This window comes from Doryrhamphus excisus, chromosome 11 (assembly GCF_030265055.1).
Source record: "Doryrhamphus excisus isolate RoL2022-K1 chromosome 11, RoL_Dexc_1.0, whole genome shotgun sequence".
In the NCBI taxonomy this organism is placed as follows: Eukaryota; Metazoa; Chordata; class Actinopteri; order Syngnathiformes; family Syngnathidae; genus Doryrhamphus; species Doryrhamphus excisus.
In genome coordinates, this window is record NC_080476.1 from 7291044 (window position 1) to 7303413 (window position 12370).

The 12370-nt window shown below is 42.6% G+C and overlaps 2 protein-coding genes across 2 annotated transcripts; one reads left to right on the plus strand and one right to left on the minus strand.

Annotated features, from left to right (window-relative positions):
* Nucleotides 1–20: 20 nt before the first annotated feature.
* si:ch1073-224n8.1 (zinc finger protein 681) lies at nucleotides 21–2542 on the minus strand. The gene is made up of 2 exons (XM_058086826.1): nucleotides 1051–2542; nucleotides 21–979 (listed from the first exon to the last, which is right to left on the minus strand). The coding sequence occupies exons 1-2, from the start codon at nucleotides 1715–1717 to the stop codon at nucleotides 21–23; spliced, it is 1626 nt and encodes a 541-aa protein (XP_057942809.1). The 5' UTR covers nucleotides 1718–2542.
* A 3340-nt stretch (nucleotides 2543–5882) lies between these two features.
* On the plus strand, nucleotides 5883–10684 carry LOC131138874 (leucine-rich repeat neuronal protein 4). Its single transcript, XM_058088194.1, has 2 exons — nucleotides 5883–6031; nucleotides 8786–10684. The coding sequence occupies exon 2, from the start codon at nucleotides 8794–8796 to the stop codon at nucleotides 9502–9504; it is 711 nt and encodes a 236-aa protein (XP_057944177.1). The 5' UTR covers nucleotides 5883–6031; nucleotides 8786–8793; the 3' UTR covers nucleotides 9505–10684.
* The last annotated feature ends 1686 nt before the right edge of the window (nucleotides 10685–12370 follow it).

The following is a 12370-nucleotide window of genomic DNA, read 5'->3' on the forward strand; positions in this document are numbered from 1 at the left end:
TGTTTTCAATGTTTACCTTTCTAGACACAATCAACAACGGAGGTGTCTTCCTCCTCTGCTCCCCACTCCCCAAATCTCATCTGAGGAGACGGAGCTGCCGGGTGCAGATTGTTCATGTCATCAATTGGGTCCGGGTCGGGGTCATCGCTGGCTGTGATCGGCATGTGCCCACCTTCCTCGCGGTGTGTCCGTACGTGCTTGCGAAGCGCTGCAGGCTCTTTGAAAGTACGATTGCAGAAGGGACAGCAGCACGGCCTCTCACCCGTGTGGATGAGCTGGTGGTGTTTGAGGTGCTGCAGTCGGCTCAGACGCTTCCCGCAGATGGCACACACATAAGGTTTCTCTCCGGTGTGTGTGCGCCTGTGCTTGCGCAGGCCGTCCAAGTGGCGGAAGCAGTTGCCGCACTCTGAGCACGAGTAAGGCTTCTCCCCAGTGTGGATCCGCAGGTGAGTCTTCAGGGCACCCGACTCACGGAAACGTCGGCCACAGACGCTACAAGGGTAGGGCTTCTCTCCCGTGTGGATGCGGATGTGCTTCTTCAGGCTGGAAATCAGACGGAAGGTCTTTCCACATTCTAAACAATGATGTGGACGATCACTAGAGGGATCAACTGCAGTGTCAGTGTTTGAAGGTCCCGCAGACGTTTCAGCTCTGCCCGGTGAAGCACTGTCAACTCTCCCAGGTCCAGAAGTCCTCACCAGTGGCTTTTGTCCATCCAGCACACCCTGCTGCAGGATGCTGGTGCATTCTCGAACGGGCCTTTGGTGACGTTGATGGTGAGTGAAGGAGTGCTGAGATGCTGTTCCCTCCTCTCCAACGTGAACGTAGCTCATGGTGTGGGATGACTGCGCTCCATCGCCCACTCTGTTGTCACTCTGTAAGTCCTTTCTGCTGGTCTGAACGGAGCTTGAAACTGGTCCCTGCTCCACTTTGATCTCAAAGCTGGTTGCCTCACCTGGTCCCCGAGACTGTCTGTTATCTAAAGCACAGGTCGGCATGACGAACAAGAGCTTTGAAGATACAATTAACAATTATGCATGGCATATTTACCTGGTGTGTTGGCGTCGGTGCACATGTGAGATGTATCTGTTGCAAAAGAGTCCAGAGCATGGTTGGTCACAGAGCCGTCCGGTTGAATAGACAGCTGGCACATTTTGTACTCATCTCTGGGCTCAAACCCATGAAGTGATTCATCCACAGAACCACCAAGACCCAGGTCAACGCCAGCTCCATTCATATTACGGGGGTTTTGATGGTCTCGGTCTACACCTGCCGTCATAGATGACAGCAATGGCGCAAAAACTGACTGGCCAATGTTCTGTGGGCCTGTGTATGAGATCTGAAGCTGGTCTATTAGCTTCTGAGCGCTACAAAGACACTCCTGTAAAGTCTTCAACTCCCTTTCTGACACCTCCAGGCGCACTTTGAGTCTCTCATTCTCTTCTTCCTTGTGCAGTAACTCTTGATGGGTCTCGTTGAGCACAAGTACCACTTCACCCAGGAGAGTATCAACTACAGTCGACATGGCAGTTTGAATGGTCGGGGCAAGGCGGGATTTCAACGATGTGACACTCATGCTGACATGTGCAGCCTTGACTGGTTTGCGATCGTAGCAGGATTCTGTCCCAGTCCTGTCAGGAATGTTGTTTATATTCTGCTTGCGGTTTCCACTATTAGAATCCATGTCACTCGCATAGCTTGCCCGCCTGGTAGTCATAGTTTTTGTTTAGTTAACCTTATTAAAGTCAAATGTGTTAATATGGCAACCAAAACATGCAGGTAAAGGTAAGTGTCAGGTGTCACCACTTACGTTTGTTCCATTAGCTTGACGTCAATGACAAAAACAACAGAGGCCCAGGTCCGCACGCTAGCATTAGCCAGCTAATATTACTTACGAACATTCGCAGTTTCAATAAGTATTCCGTAAAAAATGTTTATGTACAACAGACGTGTGGTACTAAGTACTACTACTCAGAAGAATATTATCATATTACAACAAGACGTAAACATTGCTCCACATATTAAGGTTCCCATTTTCAACCCGCCACTGCCATACTGTTCATTGACGGCCGTCGCACCAATATGACGTCATATCACATTGTGCTCCGATTGGACAAGAGCGCAAACACAAATGTGAGCAATAATGTATTCATGCTAATATTTGTTAGTGTTTTGAAAATATGCCATTGTCTTTCTTCAATAAATTGATATGTTTTATTGACAACAAGCATAAATGCAACAAAATAAAAGTGATTGATTGATAGTAATTGCTAAAAAATGCACTTCAGTTCATGTTTCTGAACGTTCTCTCAAATAAAACTCTAATTTCTAAAATTAGACATCCAATGTTTACATTTCAAGGAGAATGACCTCGACATCGTTGACCTCCCAGTTGGATTAAACTAGGTCAAAGGATGTTATTAATTAATAAAACTGAAAATGGTGTGTTATCTGATGCCAAACAGCCCCCAGAGCAATCCATCACGAATTAACTGATATCATCCTCATCCTCAAAAACAAGCAAACGAGACAATTCCATTTTATTGGATAGAACGAATGAGTGTTGTTCACACTAAGAGACTGTAGAGGGCGCTGTTGACTGCTGAGAAATTGCAGTCCATAGACATAGAGCTGTCTTGTAAATGGTAAAAAGTGTGATTTAATTAAATTGTTTTTATTTGATTTGATTTGTTTTTTTATGTTTATTCAAATAAAAAATGAGATTTGTTTTTATATTTATTTGCTATTGCTACTTGCATAGTTCTTACTGTGACACAACCACAAACATCATCTATTTTTGTACTACTCACAAGAAGTTTGAGATATTTCAGATACATTACAGGATGCACTTACAATGTACAATGTACAATGTACAATGTACAATGTTCCAGGTGAACTTAATTTGGACAAAATGTGCTATTTTATAACTAGGTAGGTTTCCCTGCCATTAAACTGTTATTTAAACACAACAAACACCATTAAAAAGACGATAACTGCATAAATTAAATACCTTATGTCTGTTGTGACCATAAAACATGCTGGTCAGCACGACACCCATTTTTTGAAGCCTGTCTTCTATGTGACTGACAAACCCCAACCAATGACATATCACCAGAAAGCACAGTATGTCCTCTCATCAGCACAACAGGGTTTTTTGCATCTGAAATGCTTGTTCTTTACAAAAGCTACAAATACACATCCTTGTCATCACTTCATGATTCACACTTTGCATGAAGACAGCAGGACCATCGCTGACTTCCGCAGCGGTCGGGGGGGAAAACCGAGATGGTGACAGTGATTTTTGCAGAAAGGGCACTAACCCACTAACAGTCACCATCTGCCTGAATTTATGTCACAACAGAAATATGCATTACTCATTGACTCTTTAAAAATCATATTTCCTGTTTGATTGACTTTAAATTGCTTAATCCCTGTCTTTATGGTAAAAGCATTGGACCAGTGTATATGATACATATTGGTATCCGGCATATACTGCGATAGAGCCTGTTGTTTACGTTTGTGTCTGTGTGTGTTTTTTGTTTTCACTGCTTGATTTGATTAGTAGAGATGCTAAGTTACACCATTGTATAAATAAGGTAGTGGAAACTGTTTGTTTGGAAAGCAAACGTTGATGTACTGGACATTTTAATACAACAGAGTATTAGTATTATAATTATAATCTGAGATTTGAAGATGAGAGTCATCAATTCACAAGCATAAAGTTGTACATTTCTGACACAAAAAGTCAGAAAGTCAGAGAGTCCTCCCTTGTTTATAGCGGTTAATTGGTTCCAGACTTGCCCTCTTTAAATGAATTTCTGTAATATAAGATTCAATGGTAATAAATGTCATATTTTTGTCATAAAAGGTGCATTTTATTACTTGCTTTTTAACATGATTAGAGCCCTGCAGACATGAAATAACCCCGCTACAATCATTTTTCTGACACAACAAGTCAGAAATTTACCAGATAAAAAGTCAAACTTACGAGAATGAAGTCCTAAATTTAAGACAAAAAGTCATAAATTGACAAGAATAAAGCCTTACATTTATAAGAAAAAAAGTAATCATTTTATCTGTCAGAGGGAAAACAGATCATAGCTCTTCAAGTATGTTTTTATTTATAATGTGGCAGCAAAACAGAGCAGCCCTCCACATGCTAAAGGCCAAAGGTCACATAAGTCCGCCCACCCCTTTTCAGGCAATGCCTTTAACAAAAAGTTATGATTTGTTTTCCTCGGATTTATATATGACTTTTTTCATTCATTCATTCATTTTCTACCGCTTTTCCTCACGAGGGTCGCGGGGGTGCTGGAGCCTATCCCAGCTGTCTTCGGGCGTAAGGCGGGGTACACCCTGGACTGGTCGCCAGCCAATCACAGGGCACATATAGACAAACAACCATTCACACTCACATTCATACCTATGGAATTTTTGGAATCGCCAATTAACCTAGCATGTTTTTGGAATGTGGGAGGAAACCGGAGTACCCGGAGAAAACCCACGCATGCACGGGGAGAACATGCAAACTCCACACAGAGATGCCCGAGGGTGGAATTGAACCCTGGTCTCCTAGCTGTGAGGTCTGCGCGCTAACCCCTAGACCACCGTGCCGCCCTATGACTTTTTTCTTGTAACATAATTTGAATAATCTGTTTAATAATCTGACTGTCCCAAACATAGCCAATGGCTGACATATCCATCAATAAAATGCATCTGCGGTTATCGTCCATAGCATTACCCCACTGCCACCACCATCCGCGACCATCACCTCATTGTGCTGCATGATAATCCACATCCTCATGTTGCAAGAATCTTTATCCCATTCCCGGAAGGTGAAAAAAAACAAACCCAGGTCCTGCATGGCCTGCATATTTACAGAACATGTCACCCATTGAGCATGTTTGGGATGCTCTGAATCAGTGTACATTCCTCCCAGACGAATTTCTGTGATATAGGATTCAATGTTAATAAATATCATATTTTTGTAGTAAAAGGTGCACTTTATGACTTTCTGAAAATGATTTTTTAACATGATTAGAGCCCCACAGGCATGAAATAACACCCCTACAATCACCTTTACACTCCAATTATTAATTGTTTACAACAAACTCATTGCAGTATGGACTCGAGACAGCTAGCGAGCTAACCGGTTAGCCTTGAATTGATTTCTTCTAAATTGAAGAAGCCAAAATCTTACAACCTTTTTTCACTCTACCGTGTCGGACATGCCATGAATGACTTCATGCAGTGTTCAAGGTAATATAATGTAAGCTAATGTCTCAATGTTTTGTGACATTACTGCCTCCCAATAACCAAAATACTATATATCACTTATATTTTCATATGTTTTGACTAATAATAGATAATAGTATGCCACGGCAATCATTTATTAATGAATTTATTTCTGAAAATAGTATACAGTAGAGTATGTGGTATTTTATCCTCCCAAAGTACTCAACATCCCTCCTTTTACTGCGCTTCAGCCTTTTGAGGTCCTAAAAGAAAAGAAGCAAATGGGCAGACTGTGCACCAGACAGGTCTGATCACGTTTATTTCCCAAATTTGATATGAGTTTACACATAGTTGTCATGTTCCATGCAGAGTCATGCATTTTATTTTGGTGAGAGAGAGAGCACAGCTGGCTGGAGCCACCAGTCATTGTCAGCAATGACAAAGCCTCAACTCAGTCCAGTCATTTTCCTTTCATTACCATTTCCCCTTTAAGGCAAACTGGAGCTCATTAAGAAGAAAATATGTGCACAATGTTGCAATAATGTGCATGCTGGCATCATTAGCTGTGAGACAACAATGATTAAACTAGCGATAGACAACACTGCTAAGGGAGGGAGGGGGTCCAGAAAGCAGGGAAGAGAGTGGGAGGGTAGAAAGGAGGTGATTTTTTTTTTTTTTTAAGGAGAGGAGATTCAGATAAATAAATAGGAGGAGCAGGCAAGTGGACGGCAGAATAGCGGTGAGAAGCTTCCTAAAGAGTTCATCAGTGTGCAAACATCTGCATTACAAGCACCGGGTAAGTGCTTTCTTTTCAACATTTTGCTCACTTTACTGTAACTTTTTTCACAGGAAAAAAAAACCTGAAAGAAAAAAAAAGTGCCTACTTACGTGAGGAGATTTAGAGATATTTCAGGTATGTTTGTATGAGATTCATTGTGAACAGTTGGGCAGCATTCCCGTAAGTGGATCCAGCTGACTGGGCTGCACTGTGTCCTGCATGGGTGTGTGTTTGCTGGGCCTCTTGTGCAATACTGTCTGGAATGTTTCAATTCGTGAGAGCCACCTCTGAAAGCTTCACTTTAAAATCCCCTGAACAACAAATAAATATCAATGTTTTGTTACAGCCAACCACCTTAAAAATATTTTACACTAAATACATTTGTGTAATTCCTTGATGAGGTACACCTGTACAATGGACTGAGAGCCAATACAAGGTTGTGACATTGCATGCTTCCAGGATGCTAGTGGGAATGTTGGCTTCACGGAAGTCATCCGCTGTCTGGAACAGATGTCCCTTTTTGTAAACTTCCCTTGCCATCCATCCCCAAATTTTCTGAATTGGCTTTAGATCAAGGGAACAGTCTAGGATGGTCCAAAAGAGTGAGTTTATTCCTCTGGATGAAGTCCTTTGTCAGTCATTTCCACACAAATAAGGGCCTTCAGTCATGAGGGATGCCCCCTTGCAACACCTCCTATATAGCCATCTGCCGTTTGACGATCCTGCACAACCTGACGCTCCCTTGCTCCATTGAAGGAAAAAGCAGCCTAGATCCTGATGGCACCCCCTCCACTCTGCCATGTGGAAACATCTTTTCTCTTCAATAAACCTTTCAATGTCCCATGTTTGGTGCTCACGTGCCAATTCCAAATGGGCAATTTTGTTTTTGAAGGAGAAGATATTTTTGTTCTCAAAACCAGTTCTCTCAGATGCCATCTGATTATTGGACTACATTTGGCACCAGAAATAACCTTCATTTGGTTGGACAGAGGATCACTTGACATTTATGTATCATAACCCTATGGATCTTTTTAATAAGTTTAAAATTACTGTCTTACTGTCCAACTGACGCGGCAATAGTGCGCTGCGTGATGCCTTGCTTATGCTAAGAGTTCATTGGGCCCGCGCCAGTTAGTGCGAGTTCGCGCCAATGCAATTTGCTGTGGCGCCTAGTGTCGTCTATAAGGTGTCTAGTGGCGTGCAGTGGCTCAAACTGCATCCCAACTGGCTTGTGGTGGCTCGTAACGGCGGCAAAAATTTAGTTTGGCGGCAAGAAAATTTAAAAATATTTAAAATCTTTGTTGCGCATCAAGCAATTGCCGCGAAGTGTCCACCAAGTGGAATCAAATGGCACAAATAATCCGCCTATTGGAATCCACTGGAATGTAATGGTGCCAGGCAAGGTGCGCCAATGATGCTAGGAGTGCACTAAGCCGGCACTAGTTGGTGCCAGTTTGCGCCAAAGATTATGTGATTGGCACAGAGTGGCTCGCTGTGGCGCCTAATAATGGCAACATGGCAACATGCCGAGCAAACATTAATTAGGCGCCACAGCGAGCCACTACACGCTAATCACATAATCTTTGACGTGAACTGGCATTATACAGCTCAACATATATATAATATGTATGTAAAATAGCGTGAAAATCTGATTGACGACATTGAATCCACATTTTAGCCAAGATGTTGGCTTTTAAACGCTATGGTCTTAAACATTTGATCAGCCTATTTCACTTTAATGCTTGTTTGCAATAAATTCCCTAGCAAAAATTTCTTATGTCTCAATCCAATTTCTTCTCTTTTTAATTCAGCTTAGAATCACCTTAAGACCCAACAGTGCAAATTGTAATTTTTTGCAATTTTTCAACTAGTCTCAAAGTTTTGATAAGGAGTGTAAAAGGCTTTCGGAAAACACACCAAAAAACATGTTGATATGTAGTATTCTACACTGGTCACTAGGTGTCAGTAATAGCCACAAGGAACCCTCCCAATGCAAACATATGTGAGTCTATATTATGTCTTATCTTTCATTATGTCTAATATATTGGATAATGCAAGTGTAAAGGTGACTATATGCTTATTCATATATGGACTGCTCTCATAATGTTGGGTTTTTTATGCTTTATCTGTGATAATATTGCCATTTTAAATAAGGAGTCCTACTTCACGGAAATTAAATGTTCATTCATTCATTTTCTACCACTTATCCTCACAAGGGTGCTAGAGCCTATCCCAGCTGTCTTCGGGTGAGACGCGGGGTACACCCTGGACTGGTCGCCAATCACAGGGCACATATAGACAAACAACCATTCACACTCACATTCATACCTATGGACAATTTGGAGTCGCCAATTAACCTAGCATGTTTTTGGAATGTGCGAGGAAACCGGAGTACCCGGAGAAAACCCACGCATGCACGGGGGAGAAACTCCACGCTGTGATGGCCGAGGGTGGAATTGAACACTGGTCTCCTAGCTGTGAGGCCGGCACGCTAACCACTCTGTCGCCGTGCACGGAAATGTGTTTATGACAATTGTGGCTGGAACCAATTAACTGCGATAAACAAGCCAGACTTCAGAACTTGAGCCCAGAAGAAATTGGACACTTTGTGCTGCCAGCTTCAAAATCTTCAGGATTTGGAGAGTGTCTGTAACTTTGAGTTCAACAAAATCCAAATTCAAATGAATGTACATCTAATGATTTACCTACTTTATGTAGTGATGCTATAAATACATGTTGATACTGATGGGATGTTCTTTGTACCACCTCCAGGCCGTGTGATGGCTGCAAACAGAACCTTCCCCTTGACGATCATCTGTCTGGTTCTCGTTAGAAGTTCCATTACCCAGCCAGGGTCCAATCCCACAGGACCCCTCACACCCCATATGCCTACCTCCAAGGACCTGGACCTCCCCCCAGATGAATATTATGACACAGAGGCTGAACCAAGCACCGTTTCACCAAAGAGTGCATCTCCAAACGGAAGTGGAGCCATGCGGAGATGTGACTACAACCCCTGCAAAGAGAATCAGCCCTCCTGTTCCGAGCTATCCGCCGCCAATCACTGCTTATGTCCGGGATCTACCTCTTACCTGGTGAAACCGGAGGCTCCTTACCTGAAAACGGTTGCTTGGAACGGGTCCGATGTGGTCATCCACTGGTGTGCTCCTTTCTCCTATGTGACAGCCTATAGTGTGACGGTTGGCGGGAAAGAGAAGCAGAGATTCGGGAGGGAGCGGCGCAGCGGTGGAGTGGGCCCCATCGAAAATGTCTCTGAGGTGTGCGTGGTGGCGCTGAATGACGTCGGAGACAGCAAAGCCTCGTGTATGATGTATCAGCCCAAGGACCACAGTCTGCCTCTCAAAGCAGGACTCATAGGGGGCGCCCTGGGCCTCCTGCTGCTTCTCCTGCTGGCCGTCCTGCTTTGGAGGCGTCGACGGCAAAGGAAGCTGCAGGCCAACATCGTCATGAGAGACACAGCAGAGACATAAACGACAAAACAAACCTAATCAGGACATTTTTGTTAAAAACTACAATTGTAGTTTTCCTGCAATAATGATATCAATGGGGACAGAAAATAGGACAGCAAACACTAATGGAATCAATCATTATGTTTATATTAGACATTATTATATGACAGGATAAGCAGCAAAACAATATTTTTATGACTCTACTGTATAAAAATGCTCCAAAAAGGCCTTATGACATTACTTCTCAAATAGTGGGGCGGGTCCCCATAGGGAGGGCGTGGTATTGATATACCAATAGTGCATTATAGCAGTTTATTGTGTTGTAGAACTGGTCTACATCATACTGAAAGTTTTTAATATTTTGACCCTTTGTCTCACTTCTTGTATTGGATCTCATCAAGGAGATATGAGAGACCATTGAAAAACATGCGTAGGAGTCAGTTAGAAAGTACTCGGTTTCATTCTGCAGGCAATTTTTTCAGAAATAAAAAAACCTCCTTGATGATGACAAAATTCATAGATAATGAACACACAGGAGAGTTCTTTCACTTTTTTTTATATTTCAGAAGTAAAGTAAATAACCAGCCTGGACTCCATCCATCCATTTTTCATGCTTCTTATTCTCACGAGGGTCGCAGAGGTATGCTGGAGCCCAGCTGTCTTCAGGCGAGAGACGGGGTACACCCTGGACTGGTCGCCAGCCAATCACAGGGCACATATAGACAAACAACCATTCACACTCACATTCATACCTATGGACAATTTGGAGTCACCAATTAACCTAGCATGTTTTTGGAATGTGGGAGGAAACGGAAGTACCCAGAGAAAACCTGAGGAGGGGAATCGAACTTGGGTCTCCTATGTGTGTGGCCAATGCGCTTACCAGTTGTACACCGTGCTGCACCATTCCAAAAAATAACAAGGTAGTTTTTTTCAGAATAAAACCAAATCTTTAGATGATGTCTTGCCTGCCTTATAGGGAACTGAAGACATATTTTACATGACAATGTGTGTTTTATGATTTCTCTCTCTGTGAGAGGTTACATGGTTGGAAGCACACAGAGTGAATTTGATGTGAATGTTACCTTATATATTTTTGTCAACTTATTTCTACTAGAAATTGACAATAATGAAAACAAGGCTTAAATCAAACTACTGTGTATTTCCTAAAGTTGTGATGATTAAACTAGGTTAAACTCTTTCTGTCTTTCCAGTACCAAGTTATTTACTAGCTTCATCTGTCATGATGTCGGAAGTGTGAGCTCAACTGTCTGAGGTTGTTTTTCCAGCTGTCAAAGAACATCTTTTTTTTTCCCCCTCAGTAGGTTTGGATTTCATATGAGGCTTGTTTTTACTCCAACAGTCACGGACTACCGTGCTGCTATGAAACCACGATAAGAAAGAATGTCCACTAATAAGGAAGAATGTCCACTATTCCAAATCTTCAAAGCTTTGTTATGTCAGCAGACTTCCAGCCGCATGTCTCACTTCCACATGGTTCCCTTTTGCCCCGTGTCCCTCGGCATCCTTTACTTATTTTTGTTGTTTTTCCAACAGTATTCTGCAATGTACCACATTGACTCGAATATAAGACGACTGTTTGCTACATTTTGCAAGGTCCCACTGCAGTCCCCTCCAAAGAAGTTGGGAAAACAAGACTTTCCTTTCTTTTCTTTTTTTAAATTTATTTCAGACATGCATACTATGTTACATTATTCTTTCTACACTTACAATATCTATTTATGTATATATATATATATATATGTATATATATATATGTATATATATATATACATATACACATACATACACACATATATACATACATATCCACATATATATATATATATACACATACATACATACATACATGCACACACACACACACACAACACCTCATTACTACACATGTCTGAAAAGGAGCAGGAAGAAGCAAAGCTTATTAAATCCTACCCCTTCTCCACGCCATAGCAGTTACCAATTCATTCATTCATTCATTTTCTACCACTTTTCCTCACGAGGGTCGCGGGGGGTGCTGGAGCCTATCCCAGCTGTCTTCGGGCGAGAGGCGGGGTACACACTGGACTGGTCGCCAGCCAATCACAGGGCACATATAGACAAACAACCATTCACACTCACATTCATACCTATGGACAATTTGGAGTCACCAATTGACCTAGCATGTTTTTGGAATGTGGGGGGAAACCGGAGTACCCGGAGAAAACCCACGCATGCACGGGGAGAACATGCAAACTCCACACAGAGATGGCCGAGGGTGGAATTGAACCCTGGTCTCCTAGCTGTGAGGTCTGCGCGCTAACCACTAGACCGCCGTGCCGCCCGTTACCAATTCAATATGTGATTTTTTTTTTCCACACAAATAATCACAGAATCTTACATAAGACAAACAACAAAAGTAGAGTGGGAACATCGGACACCCCAGCAAAACCCCAGGACATTGCTAAAGCACACCACCAACCCCGCCAGTCAACCCACCTGGCCCGACCCCCCCAAGGCCCATTTGATGATTGAATATGTGGTCTTACATGGCAGGGTTAAAGTACCGGAACCTTTGGAGCCAGAACTGCACCAAGCCCAACAGTAGATGCATCTACTTGGACAAGGAACCATCCTATTCCATATTCTATGGCGGTTACCCTCACTAGGTTTGCAGAAGCCAAACCAGGGATGACTTTGGGCCAGAGGCAGGACTGGTCGCCAGCCAATCACAAGGCACATAGTATAGACAACCAACCATTCACACTCACATTCATACCTATGGACAATTTGGAGTCAGTTTGAGGACGGCCCTTTTCTGGTTAGGGTCCATCAAGGATTAGGTCCATCAAGTTATGTATGGAGTCTAATCAAAAAAATATACTCCTTT

Coding starts and splice junctions, on each gene's coding strand:
- si:ch1073-224n8.1 (XM_058086826.1), bottom strand. CDS start 1,717: ATGACTACCAGGCGGGCAAGCTATGCGAGTGACATGGATTCTAATAGT. Junction 980..1,050: donor CACCGACGCCAACACACCAG/GTAAATATGCCA, acceptor CCTGTGCTTTAG/ATAACAGACAGTCTCGGGGA.
- LOC131138874 (XM_058088194.1), top strand. CDS start 8,794: ATGGCTGCAAACAGAACCTTCCCCTTGACGATCATCTGTCTGGTTCTC.